The 18,149-nt window shown below is 28.8% G+C and overlaps 2 protein-coding genes across 6 annotated transcripts; both read left to right on the forward strand.

The window, feature by feature from the left end:
* Positions 1 to 864: 864 nt before the first annotated feature.
* On the forward strand, positions 865 to 7,456 carry LOC107927344 (uncharacterized). Of its 5 annotated transcripts, none has more exons than XM_041074988.1 (4): positions 870 to 1,224; positions 1,372 to 1,392; positions 4,842 to 5,559; positions 5,644 to 6,713. In XM_041074988.1, the coding sequence occupies exons 3-4, from the start codon at positions 4,842 to 4,844 to the stop codon at positions 5,820 to 5,822; spliced, it is 897 nt and encodes a 298-aa protein (XP_040930922.1). In that variant the 5' UTR covers positions 870 to 1,224; positions 1,372 to 1,392; the 3' UTR covers positions 5,823 to 6,713. The 5 variants fall into 5 exon arrangements, 4 of the variants coding, with proteins under 4 accessions (XP_040930923.1, XP_040930922.1, XP_040930919.1 ...); XM_041074985.1 differs by having other exon boundaries at positions 875 to 1,224; positions 1,322 to 1,392; XR_005899870.1 differs by lacking the exon at positions 4,842 to 5,559 and adding an exon at positions 6,741 to 7,456 and having other exon boundaries at positions 956 to 1,224; positions 1,322 to 1,392; positions 6,334 to 6,664.
* A 2,880-nt stretch (positions 7,457 to 10,336) lies between these two features.
* LOC121204684 (serine/threonine-protein kinase tricornered) lies at positions 10,337 to 17,428 on the forward strand. The gene is made up of 14 exons (XM_041074990.1): positions 10,337 to 10,519; positions 10,666 to 10,971; positions 11,664 to 11,838; positions 11,989 to 12,072; positions 12,625 to 12,866; positions 12,947 to 13,163; positions 13,510 to 13,589; positions 14,208 to 14,292; positions 14,585 to 14,716; positions 14,806 to 14,919; positions 15,012 to 15,062; positions 15,395 to 15,479; positions 16,336 to 16,392; positions 16,867 to 17,428. Exons 2-14 carry the CDS (start codon positions 10,727 to 10,729, stop codon positions 16,920 to 16,922), a joined length of 1,623 nt encoding a protein of 540 aa, XP_040930924.1. The 5' UTR covers positions 10,337 to 10,519; positions 10,666 to 10,726; the 3' UTR covers positions 16,923 to 17,428.
* Positions 17,429 to 18,149: the final 721 nt, after the last annotated feature.

Raw genomic sequence — 18,149 nt, forward strand, 5'->3', positions numbered from 1 at the left:
TGCATGTAACTAACTCCCCGTTTTCTCAAATTTCGTAGATTAAAATCGTTGTTTGAATAAATCAAAATATTTTATTAAAACGATCAAATTTACGAGGTGATTCGATCACACCTCATAAAAAATATTGGTGGCGATTCTATTTTCGTTTTTAAATAAAAGTCGACCACCTCTTTTCAAAAAATAAAATTTCGACAATGTATTTTTAGATCGTTGAGTGACATTGATCTAACTAAATTTTCTGACAATATCTAAGATATTTCACGATAATCAAAGAACCTCAATCACCTTCATAGTGTTAAATTTCATGGGAGAAATGAACTATATTATCCTAATGTTCGCCAATCATATCATCATGGGTGTCGGTTTGGATATTGAACAATACTTTTGCACTATTACAAGCATACAACAATTTGCATGAGGTCCACCCATAATCGTACATCACTATAGGCAATATAATAGTTCTAACGAAGGAATTTATCATAATTTTATACACCAAATTGTATTTTTTATTTAATTAGATGATTTTTATATAATTTATTTTTTATTAATAATTTTTATTTTAAACATATTTCATTAAAAAATTAACATAACATTACATTTTATGAATTACAAATCTTAACATCAATATTCTATTGAGTACACTACATAATTATATTGAAAGAACACTTTCAACTACTTTATTGCTTTATGATATCCTCGTGCCTTTTTTATTTTGTTTTTTTTTTTCCCTCTGGGTCATATGACTTACAAGTAACTTTGCTTTCCTTCGTAAAATTCTTTCCCACATTATAATATCATATTTGGCATTCAATAAAATTGAATATTATTTTTTAAGACAAGTTTGGCTTTAGTTTTCCTATTTTTGAATTTCATAAAGATAACATATTTTACTTCAAATAATCGTTTAAGTCATGTTTTATTATATCTTGAAAGGTGTTGGTCGAAATTGGAAAGAGTAGAAGGAGAAATGATCAATAATCTCATCTCAAACATTATATATTTGAAGTTATTTATTTGATGATTAAGTTGATTTATTTAGTCTGTTAAGGGTCCGTTTGGAAGCAAGGAAAATGTCTTCCTGCTTTTACGGTGTTTGGAAGCATGAAAACATTTTACAAATGTAAAATGTTTTACAAACACGGGTAAAATAACCTTCAATTTGGGGAAAATGTCTTACCGATTTCATTTCTGTAAGACATTTTCCATCTCTCGTTCTTCATCCAGGTAAGTCTTCTTCTTCTTCTTCTTCCATTCTTCAACTTCTTATAATATTTTTTCAACTTCCTCTTCCCAATTTCCGTCACATATCTTCTCTTCTCAGGCAAATTTTACACGCTGCTATTTCGTTTCCTATCTTTCTCTCTGTCTCAGGATCTCATTCCTCTTCGCAAGGTATGGCATCTTCTTTTAAAAAGCTATTTTTTTCTTCTTGTTCTTTACTTGTCCAAATTTTAACTGATTTCATGCCTGAAATTTATGCCTTTCTTTGTTTCTTTATTTTTATTTTTTTTGAGTTTGGGAAATTCTATCGATTCAGGGCAATGAAAATGTAATCTGGTGCCACGTTTTGTTTGCAAATGTGCTTGATTCTTGTGCTTGTTGTTTTTGGAAATGTCTGCCCAAACCTTAACAAGTCTCTGCAAGCAGTAGAGAAAGGTTTTTTTTCAGTCATTTTTAGATCATTTTTTTTCAAGGAAAAATGGAAGACCAATACAAAATTAAAGGATAACAATGGCACTAGGACTATTCCTAACTAGAGCTCTTCTCTCTGTCTTTGGTGTTAGTTTCTTCCTCCGTTGCACTTTGGTTGGATTTACCATCTGTAGGCTTCTCAACATTATGTATTCCCTGCCATATCAAATTCAAGTTGACTAAACTAATGTATAATGGAAGAACAATTCTAACACCATTGTTATGTAGACTAAATTCAAGTTTTTTTAAATAGCTGGATCAAAGTAAATATGATCTTTGCATTTTACGTTGCTTCATGGTTTTCTTCATCAACATCAAGCTAATTGAAAAATTCATAAAAATATTTTGAATACAAGGAAACTATAAAAATGGAGATATGAGTTGGGATATTTAGAATTGTCTTTTTCTTATGTAAACCAGTGAATGTTAGAAAAGAAAGCTGCTTAAAATATTTCTCACTGTGAAGTTTGTGGTTTAGCTTGGCCAGATTCATATTGCAAGGTAGCCTGCAACATTGATTCTCCATAACCACCCTCTTCTGCATTTCAGCATTAGAAGCCAAAGCCTTCTCGTACTTTTCCTGCAAATAAATCTTTTTTTGAGAATTTTAATATAGTCACAAAAGAAGAGGAAACAACTCTGCTCATAGGATCTTGAATTTAATCAGAGTAGGCACCTTAAAATGAACTGTATGGTAGATGAATCATAAGAATAAAACAAACCTTAATTCTTATGGTGAAAGACTTAAAGAAGTTAAGAGAAACACAGCATACCAAGTAACTTAAATTGCCTAACAGTAACTTAAATTTTTCAATAGGAGTCACATCATAAGAATATATATATGTGTATATATTTAGCATGACTAAAAAACAGAATGAGTAGATTCCTTCTTGATGTATACACTCAAGTATCTTTAAACTTCTCTTTTAATCCTACATGAACAATGGTATAAAATCTGTAGTTTAACATTATCAATGATAACTAGGACATCAAGAAAAGAAGACAGAACCTGAAGCTCAGCATTTATTCATATAATATGTATATTTATTTGTATTGTGTCATCTTTTAATGTACATGAAATCAAAAGGATGAATTGGTTAGACCATTGCTATTGAGAAGGTAGAATTAATAAATAAAATTGAAACCCTTCCATAACAAGTATAATATGTATATCTGTTTGTATTGCATATTCTGTTTCAAGCATTCCTTCATTCATATAATATGAGTCCCAGTTTCTCACTTTGTTGTTTTTGTTTGGCTTTATAATTTTAGAACTAATGTTTATTTTATTTTATAATAAACATAAAAATTAAATTATCATTGGATGCGGGTTTTGGTGATCGAACAATTCAATCACTTCTTCTCTTGCTTTTTCTTGCCAATCTATGTGGATTGCTAACAACAAGACGGTCCATGAAAGTAAGGAATTGATAGGTTCTTGTCCAACAATGTAAAATGTCTTACACTCGTCAATAAAATCTTTTGCTTAAGACCCAAAATAGATATTCATTTTTGTGTGTGGTGGCAACATGAGCACCAAAGTATTGGTTGAACGATAAAAAAATTATGGGTCAATGCATTTGTAGCTTAATCTGGTCAGTTTGGTTGCCCATTTCCTTCTTAACATCTAGCAAAAACATGTGACCAAAGTATTCATTTGGCTGCCTTTGATTAACATATTGTCCTTTGCTGATTCCTGTGTCTTTCATGTCTTTGGTCATACTCCACAAAAGCTAGATCTTGCCTATCAACAAAATCTTTATTCTATTCTCTTATCTTAATCTTATCACTATATGATTAATTGTATGTTTGCACTTTGATTCTTATTTACTTTGCACAATTATTTGTGCGAATTGAATGATTAGAGAGGCATTGCACATTTTCAATTTGTATATTTTTTGTAGTGATCAAATATTTGTGTGGCATTATTTGGCTCCGTTTGTTTGCCACCAACTGGAAATGTTAAAAGCAAATTTGAATTCTTCTTATAAAACAGATTTGAAAATCTGATGTGCAAATATCATGATTCGAAATTAGAAGAGAGTTGTAATGCTAAGTGTTCTTGCTTGACTCATTAATAAAGATGCCAAATATGACAGAATCATCCAGTAACGTGCTTAATTCTTTCTTCTGCACTGTTTCTTGGTCTTCTCTCATTGTTTTTATGTTGAAAACTACTATTACTCTGCTTTTGTTTTCTTTGGGTTAAATCCAATAAATTTTCTTCAATTTTATGCGTCTTATCTTAGTTATCATTTAAAACATTTTATTCTTGAAAATAATAGCTTACTTTGTTTTCTTGATTTTGACTATGTATCTACTTCAAAATTGGAGTTTTGTTGCTGAATGATTTCTTTGACCTTACTCAAAGTTGGGTTTTCTTGACTACAAAAATTAATTAATCTCATGAACTTTTATCATTTTGTTCTTGGTGAAGGAAAAAAGAAACGACTTGTGAAAACTCAAAAGTTAATAAAAGTTGAAGTCTTGATAAAAAAGATTTATTTTCAAAAGCAAGAAAAGATGAAAGCTCGAAGAGAAATGGATAAAAATGAAAAAGAAATTGAGAAACACGTTATGTGAAATGAGAAGTTGAGATAATACACTGCAACAAAAGAAGACAATAGCCAAAGGTCAAATCCTAAAAAATTTAATTAAGCAAAAATGATGCCTTGCGAAGTGGGAAGAGCTTCTTTTGGAGGAGCATTCATATCAAAGTTATTTGTTTTTTATTTTAGTAGGATTTTAGAATTTCACTTTATTTTATAAATTAGTTTTTAGTATATTTTAGGACTTTTAAGTTTATTATATATTTTAGATTTTAGATTGGATAAAGTATAAAGAAATGTTAGTTTGATTTGTGCAAGGAAAGTAGTTTTTCGCTCCAGCAAAATATTTATCCGCTGGAGCAGCGCGACTACCTGATAAGCGCCGCAAATTTTGATTATAAAAAAAAAAAGAAGAAGAAGAAGACTCAACCTTAAAAGAAATGTATAAGTGTAACTTTAGTCATGGTAACTTTAGTCATTACTTGAGAAGCTTTATATATATGTATGCATTTTAGTCATGGTAATTTTAGTCATATATGTGATCTTATGAAAAGTTTACGTATTTTTTGTAGTGATCAATATTTATGTGGTATTGTGTAGATGGATCGTAATCAACATCATGCAATTTTCGGAGTCGTGGCTTCAGTTTTAGCTTTTGGGGCTCTCTGGATTAAAAAATTAAAAACTAGGAAGGAAATTACTTCTCACCCTCATGTGAATAGAGATTATGAAAGAGAAAATTATATTAATAGTATTTTATATAGTGGTGACCAACATTGTATTGATGTGATAAGGATGAGACCGATTGTATTTTTTAATTTGTGTGATATTATTAGTATAAATAATTTGTTACAATCAACTAAATCGGTGAATATTAGGGAGCAAGTGGTTATATTTTTACATATAATTGGTCATAATGTAAGGTTTCGAGTGATAGGATCTAGATATTATAGATCAACTGAGACAAATCACCGTTATTTTAGGGTTGTATTGAGAGCTATTTTGAAATTGTATAAGCTAATTATTAGATTACCTGATGAGTCAATTCCTAATGAAATCAGAAACAATCCAAGGTTTTATCCTTATTTTAAAGATTGTATTGGAGCATTAGATGGAACTCATGGTCGTGCATCCGTTCCACTTAACATTCAAGGAAGATTTCGTAGCCGTAAAGGGGGGACGACACAAAATGTATTGGCTACCATTACATTTGATTTAAAATTTTCCTATGATCTAGCTGGTTGGGAAGGTAGTGCACATGATTCTTGTATTTTAAGTGATGCACTTTCACGCCCAAGAGGATTAAGAATTCCGGAAGGTAAGAATTATACAACATTAAATACCAAATAGTTCTAGTAAGCTCATAATTTATTAGTAATAATTATGTTTTGTCAAATTGTAGGTAAATATTATCTTGCTGATGCTGGATATGGCATCCGTAATGGATTTATTATCCCATATCGTGGTGTTCGATATCACTTAAAAGAGTTTAGTGCTAGGGGCCTGAAAATGCAAAGGAACTCTTTAATCTTCGTCATACATCATTACGAATCACTATTGAACGTGTTTTCGGGATTTTGAAGAAACGGTTTCGTGTATTAGATGCTGAACCATTTTGAAATTTTCAAACTCAAGTAGATATAGTTTTGGCTTGTTGCATCATTCATAATCATATCATGGGAGTTGATCCTAGTGATTTACTTAATCAAGGATTATACGAGGAGCCTGAGTCTGATTTGATAATATCAACTTTTACGGAGCGAGAAGAAAGAGAAGAAGCAAGAGAATGGTCTGCTAAGAGAGATGAAATTGCACAAACTATGTGGACTGATTATATGGCTAGAAATATTAGGTAGGTTTAGGGCTTAGGGTTGTTGTTTCTATGTTATGTATGTTTTAGTATTAAAATTGTTTTTTTTTTGTTAATGTTGGATTCTAAAATTTTAGTTTATTATATTTGTTGGATTATGAAATTATTATGTCTTGATTTTGTTAGATATTGATTATGTTTCAAGCTTGTTAGATATTGAGTTTATTATGTTTTAAGCTTGTTGGATATTGAAATGATTGACAATGACAATTATTAATGTAGAATGGGTAAGGGCAACAAAGAAGGGACCTCCAAGCAATTCAGGTGGACAAAACCGATGTAACATCTTTTTCTTGAAATTTTAGCAGAGGAGGCCCAGAAAGGAAATAAGCCTTCTAATACTTTCAAAGCAGTTTCTATTAATCGAGTTGTCGAAGCTATTTCTGAAAAATTTCAAGTCCAATGCGATGCAAAACATGTGGAAAATCATTTGAGGATCGTAAAAAAACAGTGGCAGATTATATGCACAATTCGGGGTGAAAGTGGTTTTGGATGGGATGATAACATGAAAATGATCACATGTGATAGAGCGACATATGATGTAGCAGTAATGGTAATATATGTATATATGGTAAGTATATTTCAATTATTTTTTAGTTGTTATTCTAATTTTGTATAATATCCAACAGGCGCACAAGAAGTATGAGCCATTTTGAATAAAAGCATTGATCATTATGATGAAATGGCTTTGGTTGTTGGCAAAGATATGGCAACAGGGAGTTTTGCCAGAACATTTGCTGACATAGATTTGGATGATGATAACATAGATTCAGTGCCTATAGACTGCGAGAATGAAGCGACTAAAGAGGTAAGAACAAATGTATCTTCATCTGGCACATCCAAACGTAAAAGAAAAAAGGCTCACGAAAGTGTCAATGATGAACAAATTAAATTTGTGGGTGAACAACTTGGCAAAATTGCTAATGCTTTGGAACAATTTACTGTGGATAAGACACCACATCTTTACGAAGAAGTGATGTCAATGGAGGTAGAAGGATTTGATGATGACTTCCTTTGTTCTGTGTTTGATTATTTAGTGAGTCATGAATCTGAGGCAAAAGCTTTTTTAGTTAAAAGTAAGAAGCATAAAAAATTTTGGCTTCAAAAATTTTCTCAAGGTTGAAGATATTGATACTTTTAATGTGGTGTAATATTAGTTATGCACTTGGACAATATTGTTGTTATCATGTGGTGTAATATTAGTTATCATATGGTGTAATATTAGTTATGCACTTGGATAATGTTGTTGTTATCATGTGGTGTAATACTAATTATGTATTTGGATAATATTATTAATTTCTAGTATTAATTATGGTTTGGAAGCTAATTTATAATTATTCAATCCTTATTTTTTATTTTTTATAACACAATTACAAATAATTTTATTTGACTTTGGTTGTTTTCAATTTATGATGGTTAATATTCTAATTTAATAATTGAGTATTATTATATATTTAAAATGATTTATTTATTTATAAATAAATCATTGCAATACACGTAAAAACAATTTAAAATATAAATTTATTAATATATATATATAAAGTAAACTCAATCAAACAAAGAAAAGATAATAAATTCTTAAATATATAAATTTTTATTAAAACAGCTTTTCAGGAAAATATTTTCAGGAAATCTGCCAAACAACAGAAAATATTTTACACAGATTCATCCAAACAACAGAAAAGTAAATCATTTTCCAGAAATCATTTTTCAAGAAATTATTTTCCAGAAATCATTTTCCGAAAAACATTTTACCTGCAAACAAACGGAGTCTAAGTCTTTATTTTGAGATAAATATTCAAGATAATTCAAGTGATATATTCAACTTTTAAATGAGAGTTTAAAGTCTATCAAAATTTTGTTAAATGAACTCTTGTATTAGCCCATAAATAGGCGGTAGATCTTGAGCCATTTGGGAGTGTATTTACACACTCTTTGTTTAGGGATTTTTATGAAAATATATTGTATGTAATATGAGATATTTGGAGAGAGTGATTTATCACAAATTGGATTCAACATTACCCCTTGGATTTAACATTATCCATTTGGGTGTGTATTTACATTCTCTTTGTTTAAGGATTGTACCAGATGAATTGTTAACTAAAATTATTTTTTTGAGTGAGGCTCCATAGAGTAATTGCGAAATCCAATTTATGTTGATAAATATCATATGTTGATTCTCTATCACTTGTCGAATTTGTGTCTATTTCTCTCTTTATTTTATCTTTTGTGTTGATGTGTTTAAATAATTTTGCTCAAACTTCTATCTAAACATCGAATTGATCGAAGAAGATTCTTCCAAGATGTATTTAATTTTACCAAATCTTCTATAACCTTAACATTTGGCATCTAACAAAAAACTCTTAATCTTAAACCATAATCATACACTTTTTAGCTGAAGCCGACTTGATCGTATGGCGTGGGAATTATAGAAGATACAAATAGTAGATGATGGGATTTCCTGCTCAAGTATAATTTCTCATAAGCGTTTAAGCATTGTTTGGATAAGAAAAAAATCTTTTAGAATTATGATCATAAGTAAGGCATTGTTTGGACTTTTTTTTTTGAGTGCTCACAATTATTCATAATCTTTTTCTATATGTTTCAATGAGTTCAAACCTACACAACAATATCGATATTTAATTACGTAAGTACGTCAATTTTAAAACAAAATGAGGGTTTTAAAACAAAATGAGGGTTTTAGGTAATTTTTTCCGAAATTTAAGGAAATAGATTTAAAGAGAAAAATTAAAAATACGTCTTGAAAAAAGTGTGTGTTTTCTACAAAACGCTTCTTTTGACAAGTCAGCTCCTCTAATTAAATGGTCAAATAATAGTGATTTCATCATTTGAGTCTCAAGTTTGAATTTTCTTCTAAGAACATTTTTTTAATTTTAATTAATGTTTTTAATTAATAATTTTATTTTTGTAAGTTTTTTTAATTCATCTTTTTAATTAATAACTTTTTTATTTATATAAATAAAGTAATAAATATGTATTATATAATAAAAATATATATTTTATATATATCATTATGTTAAAAATATTTTTAATTAATAACTCCTTTATTTATATAAATAATTAATAAATATATAATAAAAATATATTGTTTTATACTTATCATTATGTTAAATATATTTTATTTTTAAAAAAGAATCAACTAATTTTTTGGTATATTTTCTTTACATAATTATTTGATTTTATAATATTAGAAATCACTATACCACAATGTAGGTGGAGAAAATAAATATTTGACATATAAATATTATATATCAAAAAATATATATCAAAAAAGTTAATTGATATTTTAAAAATAAAATAAAATAAACATAATGATAAATATAAAAAAATATTTTTATTATATAATTATTAATTTATTTATATAAATAAAGGAGTTATTAATCAAAAACATTTTTAACATAATGATATATATAATATTTTTATTATATAATTACATGTTTATTATTTTATTTATATAAATAAAATAGTTATTAATTAAAAACTTGAAAAAAATATATTTATTAATTAAAAATATTAATTAAAAATAAAAAAGAACTTGAAAAAATATGAAATAAAAAATAAAATGTGCTTAGTAGAGGAATCAAACTTGGAAAATCACTATTACTTGATCATCTAACCAAATGAGTTGATGTGTTAAAAAAAAACATGTTTTATAAAAAATGTTTTTCAGAAAGCACTTTCCTCAGGACTCGTTTTCAGTTTATTTATTAAAAATCGATTTATTTCCTTAAATTTTGAAGAAAAAGGCCTAAAACTCTAGTTTCATTTTAAAATCAACATATCTCCCTAATTAAACCCAATATTATTGCCAACCAAGCATCCACACTATGTCAAAATCAAATTTAATTTATACAAAATTCCATAAAAAACTTTTAAAAAATAAATATTCACGATTCACCTGACTCTTATATAAATCGATGTCAAAATAATATATTATTATGAGATATAAATTCTATAAGTCATCTTTTAAATAAAGTTTTACAACAAATAATAATTTTTTTTCATTATAAAAATCGTTACAATATCGTAAAAATACATATAGTATATTTTTTTCATTATTCGAATAATAATTTCTGTTCTTGAAATTTATATATTTACTTTTTTAAATATTTTAATCAGTAAAAAAAAAAAGCGGCCAGCTAATGTTATCGGATCAAACTCGTGTGATCCAATAAAATTTCCCAAAATATTAAAAAAAAGGAACGTGCGGGAATTGAACAAACGAACGCGCGCCAAGAAATCCAAAAACTGTACCGTCTCTCACAGGGTGTTTTTTTTTTTTCATTTCCATTTTTGTATAGAAAGCCAAAAAATATATATTTTAGAAACGATTCGAAATTGCCGGGAGACCTTTTCGCGGATCGTATTGTCTAACGCAAACAACGCGGTAGCGTGAAAATTTTCTTTGCTGGATTTTACTTTTTCCATTTCTTCTCAAATCATTTCAAAAAGTTCAGATATCTGTTATTTTTCCTTATTTTTTTGTGTTTATTTAATTTTTTTAATTTCTTATTTAGTGTTGATGAAATGCAGATCGCAGTGGATTTTGATAGAGGTGAAAAATAAATTTTGATTAGAGAGACAAAAATTCAAAATGGATAACAGTAATACGTCGAGGAGTTGGCTTTCGAAGTTACAGCCGAGGGATAAGACGAGGTCATCGAGGAAGAATCAACCGTCGTCAAGCAGCGGAGGTGGAGGAGGTGAAGGGAATCAAGACGGGATTACGGATGAAGAAGCTCTTTCCAATATCACCAAACAAAAAGCTGCTGCTGCCAAGCAGTATATTGAGAATCATTACAAGGAGCAAATGAAGAATCTTCAAGACAGAAAAGAGAGGTATGGTTTCCTAATCTTATGCTTAAATTTGCTAATACAAGTTGCAAATATATTGAGAAACAACGATATTTGAGTAAATAATTGTTATTTGTAGAGATTAGAGATTTAAATTGCTGCAATCGTTTCGGTTAACTTACAGAAATCTTTCGTTCATCTTATTTTTTAATTGATTTAATAATTTAAAAGTGTTAAGTTTCAAATTACACATGAATTTGATTCGTGTTGCAGCGTGATAGAGATACTTTGATTTGGTTTTATTATATATATAACTTTAGTTTTCATTTAACTTTATACATAACACTTTAATTATTAGCTTAAAAAACAAATAAATGCATTTTTTCTTAGCTACATATATTTGTTTTTAAAATCATGTCACATCAATTATAATGTCAATAATTTGTGAAAATTTAAAATCAAAATTTATTGATTTTATCTTTCTCATTAGACATTGTGTTTATCTATAAGGTGGATAATATTTATCCTATTTAAAATAATTATTCAATTTTGCACCAAAAAGAACAAAAATTAATTAAAATTTGTAAGCAGGGCCGAGATGGTTCAGGGTAAATAATAATTCCGAGCTGATTTTATGATGATATTATGACATAGGACTTTTTATGACAATATTTTGCCAATTTTAGTTGATTATTATCTTCTATTATAAATAATTCTATTTTTTTTCTGATTAATAGACGAATGGTCCTTGAAAAGAAGTTGGCAGATGCTGATGTCTCCGAGGAAGATCAAAACAACTTACTAAAATTCTTGGAGAAAAAGGAAACCGAATACATGCGCCTTCAGAGGCATAAAATTGGTGTTGAAGACTTTGAATTATTAACTATAATTGGCAAGGGTGCGTTTGGAGAGGTATACTTCTCTATAATGTTATCTGTCATAGATCATCATCTGTTTTATCCTTGTGAACAGGAGAATTAATGCTATAGATCGCACTTAATTTTCCTTATTCTCCAATTAAAATTAACCTTTTGATTTACTTATATATATATTATGGTGCAGGTTAGAATTTGTAGGGAAAAAACAACAGGCCAAGTGTATGCTATGAAGAAGCTTAAGAAATCAGAAATGCTTCGAAGAGGCCAGGTATTTGTTTATTCTGGCCGAATGGCATTGTTACGGTGGTTTTGAATAGGTATAATGATAAATTTAGCACTTAATATTTATATATTTTTTAATTTGGCTTTTTATTATTTTTTGAGTTAAATTTGACCTTCAACCTTTTGAAAGAGTCAAATTTAATCATAAACATTTCAGAAAGAGTTGAATTGTTGTTTTTTTAACAGATTTTTTTGAATTTTTATGACTATTTATATATTTCTAATTTTTGAATATTTTATTAATTTTAAATTATTTGTTGAAGTGACATATATAACAAATAATGCTATGTCAATATAAAGTACGCGTAAATTGCCACATGGATTGTTAAGTCAACATTGTTAAAAATTTAATGTTTTAGTTAATATTTTCATTAAAAAAAGACGAGTTGACTCGTTTTGACGGGTTGAGTCTCAATAGCCAAATTTAATTAAAAAAAATAAAAGTCAAATTAATAAAAGATGCGAACATTGATGACTAAATTTATCAATTATGCCTTTTGTATGCTACTCATATAGGGTATTTTCAATCTCATTTTAGGTTGAACACGTGAAAGCTGAAAGGAACCTGCTCGCTGAAGTTGATAGCAATTGTATTGTCAAACTATACTTTTCTTTCCAAGATGATGATTTCCTTTATCTTATAATGGAATATCTACCTGGTGGAGATATGATGACTTTACTTATGCGAAAGGATATCTTGAGTGATGATGAAGCTAGATTTTATGTAGCTGAAACAGTTTTGGCTATTGAGTCTATCCATAAACACAATTATATTCATAGGTTAGTATATATATAAATAAAAAAGTCAAGATGCTTTCTCTGAAAAAAAAGGGTTAATCTTTGGAGTCTAAATGTTGTAGGGATATCAAGCCTGATAACTTGCTTCTGGATAGATACGGACACTTGAGGTTGTCAGATTTTGGACTATGTAAACCCTTGGATTGCAGTACTCTCCAAGAACAGGATTTTTCTGGTGCGAACATTAATGAAGGTACAGAAAATGATGAACGCTTAGCAGCTCCAAAACGAACACAACAAGAGCAACTAGAGCATTGGCAAAAGAACCGGAGAATGCTCGTAAGTTGTCAGCCGTTGTGTTTCACGTATCCTTTCATCTCTCTATATCTCATGCTATAAATAATAAATTAATACATATTGGTGGCTGTGAGCTATGTTGCTCTTGTTTGGTGAATTGAACTTATTCTCATACTCTCATCTATGCATCTTTTCATTCATTGAATCACTGGATGAAGACCCTGACTCAGGGACCCTGACCCTGTATTGGTTTTGTATATTTGTAATTAGAATTGTTTCTTTTTACATGTTTTTGTGTCTTAAAGTAATAGTTACAAGCTTCTTGAAAGAACTTAGTAGTGACAATTAGATGATTCATATTTTTTGGGTCCAATGCTTGAATTTGCAGGCTTATTCTACTGTTGGTACACCCGACTATATTGCACCAGAAGTCCTTTTGAAGAAGGGTTATGGAATGGAATGTGATTGGTTAGTAGTTATTCATTTGAAATGAAATTCTATTTTGTTTCACATACCACTACCCTTTTTGTTTGACGTAGCAATTGATTATGGCTTTGTTTAGTTTGCATTTTAAGAATGTTTTGGGGGTGAAAAGCACCTTTAGAGCTTTAAGCAAGGCTAAATAAATATTTTTTGAAGTACTTTTTTCTATCTAAAGGTAAAAGCATTTTTTTAGTTCTTACATTTTAGAAAAGCATTTTTAGAATCAAATAAGATTTTTATTCTTTATTTTGAGTTTTATGTAATATTTAAATTACTCAAAAATATTTTTTTGACAACAATTTTAAAAAATTAAATCTTAAATTAAACATTTCAAAAGGTGTTTTTTACCTCACTTTTCAAAACAATACTAAATTAATCCTACGTCTTGCATGTTGGAATAATGACATTTTTACCTAATATTAATTTTCATTTATCCACTGACAGTGGATGCTCTAATCAGGACAAAAGAAAAAAAAAATCCATCTACCAATAGTTCATAGTAAATTAAAGAGATGTTGTCCTCTGATGATTTCTAGAATGCCCTAACTTCTTGCTACGCCAATATTATAAATTGTTGTGACTAATGATAATAATTTTGCACAGGTGGTCACTTGGTGCCATCATGTTCGAAATGCTCGTGGGATATCCACCTTTTTATTCAGATGATCCGATGACAACTTGTAGAAAGGTAACCTGAGAAATATTGCCAATTGATGTTATGTGTGCTTTTCCGTTTTTTGATTTGTTAATTAGTCTGGATCTGGCTCATGTTATCTCTGTTTTTACTATTCTGCTACTTTCATTTGAAGACCATTTATTTGGCGCTGGTTAAGCTAAAGATGGAATGTGAAAAAAAATTGTCATAGTCCAGTAATACAAGCATTTCTATTTTAATAAAATGAATGAATTGGAAAAAAAAGCGGGGATTTAAACAAGTTTCACTTGTCTAATAATGTCAATTATTTTTATTCCTTTCATAGATAGTAAACTGGAAAAATCATTTGAAGTTTCCTGAAGAAGCCAATTTGTCTTCAGAGGCACAAGATCTGATTAACAAACTCCTGTGTAATGTCAATCAAAGACTAGGATCAAACGGAGCAGATGAAATTAAGGTATTGTTTTATGTGTCCTATTAATCTCTTGCTTAAAACTTGTTTCCGTACGAAGGTAATTATCTTGGCTTCTTTTTTTACTTCTTTAGGCTCATCCATGGTTTGAAGGTGTGGACTGGGATAGGATATATCAAATGGATGCTGCATTTATTCCCGAGGTTAATGATGAGCTAGATACTCAAAATTTTGAAAAGTTCGATGAGGTACTTAAATCCCTTAATTTTTGGATTCATACAACTATTTGTGTTGCAACTTTAACGTCTTTCATGATGTTTGCTTATTTTTCACTGTGCAGTCTGAGAATCCGGTTCGAAAACCATCATCAAAATCTGGTCCATGGAGGAAAGTAAGTTTCTAAGCGTCTTTTTCATATATTCATTGCATTTCAGTCTTCTGTTAGCTAATTACAAAGTATTTTTTTTAAGGTTTTATATGAAAAGATAAAATTACTCCCAAAATAATATACATTGTTTTATAAAAATAAAAGATTTTTCGTGAATTTAGAATTGAGTTAGACTCGATTAATGGGGGACATCAATTCAATCAAAATCTTAAATATAATACAAATAAATATAGATTATTATTTTGCATGGGTGTACTGTCTGCATTTGCTCTCTAAACCTGACATGGCAATTCATGACATAACCTTTTTTGATTGATTATCCATTTACTTTGCAGATGCTTTCGTCAAAGGACCTCAATTTTGTGGGATACACATACAAAAATTTTGAAATTGTCAATGACTATGCAGTGCCTGGGATGGGTATGCTTCTTTCTCCGCTTTATTTACCAAGTTATGTATACATAGACAGACATGGTATTGGTTTCATAATCATGTCTAAGAATGCATGTCCAACCAATATTTTAAGATGCTAAAAGCCTCTTATGATCATTACTTTTACGTTGCATAAGCTGTGGTTGTCTGAAGAGTGCATCTTAACTTTTTATAATCTCAAGTCTGCTACATGCTAAACATAGTGTTTTTTTAGTAATTTGCACTAAAGATCTATCCCCAATCATTGAAACAAAAGGTTATTGCATTACATTCATGGTGATGTGAATGTAGTCATAGATATATACATTATTTATATTATTCAGATTTCGCTGTTAAATATGAGTATTTTAAAGGAGTTTTTGAAAATTTATATTCATATCTAAATATGTATAAAGCACTATTATAAAATAATTTATCTTAACCTGTTTAATTTATTACTTGCATTACATAATAGTACCATGTTTTTGCACCAAGATTTATCCACAATCATTGAATTTAAGGATTATTACATTAGATTCATGGTAATGTGAATGTAGTCACTAGGGCTCAAGTTTCTTCGATGTTGATATATACATGACATAACTATGTTTAATATCTATGTTTTTCTATGCATGTAAAGGATCCTTAGAGAGTCATATCTCATATGTGATTATGCATTTAACCAACATAGTTTCTTATAACCAACCCAAACTAACAGGAAAGCACACCAGTATCTTAACGTATTTGGTTTATTTCTAGCGTTACATGATAGTACCTTGTTTTTTGAACCATGTTTTTTTACAATTATCCATATTTTCACTTCGGAAATTACCTTCACGATACGAGATTTGCTTTCTCTTTGTAGCTGAGTTGAAGAAGAAGAGCACCCAATCAAGGAGGCCGTCAGTGAAGTCACTTTTTGGTATTGTCACATTCCTCAATTATAATGCATATAGTATTTTTTTTATTGTCAAAATATCATGCATACTTTTATATTAAAAATTAAATTATATTTTATTTTTATTCAAAATAATAAATTAGTTACTATAAGTTAAATTAAAAAGTAAATTAGTCTTGTTAAAATTTTTATCTATTTTTACTATTAAAAATTGGTCTCTTTATGTCAGCATGAGATATATATGGCACGTCACGTGTTATTGTTTGGTTATTTCGTCAATCGTGTCAATTTTTAATAGTATAAATAAATAAAATTTTTAATAGAAATAACTAATTTGCTCTTGGATCTAACATTAAATGATTAATTTATCTAAATTTTTTAGTAGAGGGAGCAAAATGTAATTTAACTCTTAATACAAGGGTCTGCATGATATTTTTACTTTTTTTTACATAGACATAACGCAATAAACATACCTCACTGCGACCATATTTCCTACAGATGGCGAAGACTCACAGGACGGTTCGGACTCAGCCGCTAACGATCAGTCTGTTTAACGAAGCTGTTGTATTGAATCTCTTAAGCCTCTCCAACTGGTAGCCACTGAAAGATCAGTGCGGATCCGATTAACCCCATTTTTTTTTCGAACCAAGTCAACGCAGTAGCATCACTAACCCAGCAGTAAACCAACACAAAAGATACCCTTTTTTTTTCATATTGCCTTTTGCAGTTGGTCTCATTGGTAGGTGGTAGCTATATCTGCTGGAACTTTCAGGTTTGATTTACAGCTTAAGTTCTAAATACCAAGGAAAACTCCTGCTAACCAAAGTTATATACATATATATATAATTTTTAAAATTTTTCATTATTTAAATAAATATAAAAACAAACGAGAGAATAGAAAAAGGAAAAAAAAGGACTAAGCTGTAATTACTGATTCATTTTCAAATAGGTGTAAAAATATTTATTTTCGTTGTTTTTAGTGTAAAAAATGTTATTGTACAAATACATTTTATTATATTTTTTATAAATCAATATAACGTGAATATAATACGCTTATGATACAATATATCATGAATATGTGTATATGTGCTCTTTTCTTCCTTAATTTTTTTATAAATTTCTTAATAATTTATTTAATTAAATTAAACGAATTGGTGAAATAAAGAATTAATGATTTGATGACTTAATCATACGTTTAATTTTAAAAACTTGAGTCCAATTAGAATTTGTGATTTGAACAAATTTGATTGATTTTTATCAGTTTTTTTTTCAAAGTTTAAGTTTGATTTAATATAAAATTTCAACTAGTTGAATTTACTTGATTAAGTTAATTAAATTCATTTATCTAGTAAAATATAAATTCAATTTCTATATTTTAAACTTCATTATATTTACTCGAGCTCATATTCATATAAAAATTTTCAATACTAATTAAAAATAAACAACTCGATATATATATATAAAATACAAAGCTTAAACTTGGTTAGGTCGTTAACCTATGCACTTGTTTGGGTGTTATAAATTACGAAGGCTTCAATCCAAGTCTTCGAAACACGCATACAAAAACAAATAAATAAATAAATCAAGCTGGGATCTGGTTGTTAATTTGATTTCAAGTTATCCCTTGTTGATATATTTGTATATTTTTAGAGAGAGAAAAAAAAGGAAAAATATTGGACCATTAATATCAAATACAGCTTTCATCTTTGATATAATATTGGTTGGTGCTTACTGTCACTCCCCTTGGCTTCAACGTGTACCACTATAATCTAACCAATATC

Source organism: Gossypium hirsutum, chromosome A08 (assembly GCF_007990345.1).
Source record: "Gossypium hirsutum isolate 1008001.06 chromosome A08, Gossypium_hirsutum_v2.1, whole genome shotgun sequence".
Classification (NCBI taxonomy): Eukaryota; Viridiplantae; Streptophyta; class Magnoliopsida; order Malvales; family Malvaceae; genus Gossypium; species Gossypium hirsutum.

Excerpts from the sequence above, each read along its gene's own strand:
- LOC107927344 (XM_041074988.1), top strand. The coding sequence starts at position 4,842 with ATGGATCGTAATCAACATCATGCAATTTTCGGAGTCGTGGCTTCAGTT. Across the intron at positions 5,560-5,643 it reads AGGATTAAGAATTCCGGAAG|GTAAATATTATCTTGCTGAT; the intron begins GTAAGAATTATA and ends GTCAAATTGTAG.
- LOC121204684 (XM_041074990.1), top strand. The coding sequence starts at position 10,727 with ATGGATAACAGTAATACGTCGAGGAGTTGGCTTTCGAAGTTACAGCCG. Across the intron at positions 12,073-12,624 it reads AAATGCTTCGAAGAGGCCAG|GTTGAACACGTGAAAGCTGA; the intron begins GTATTTGTTTAT and ends ATCTCATTTTAG. Across the intron at positions 14,293-14,584 it reads CGATGACAACTTGTAGAAAG|ATAGTAAACTGGAAAAATCA; the intron begins GTAACCTGAGAA and ends TTCCTTTCATAG.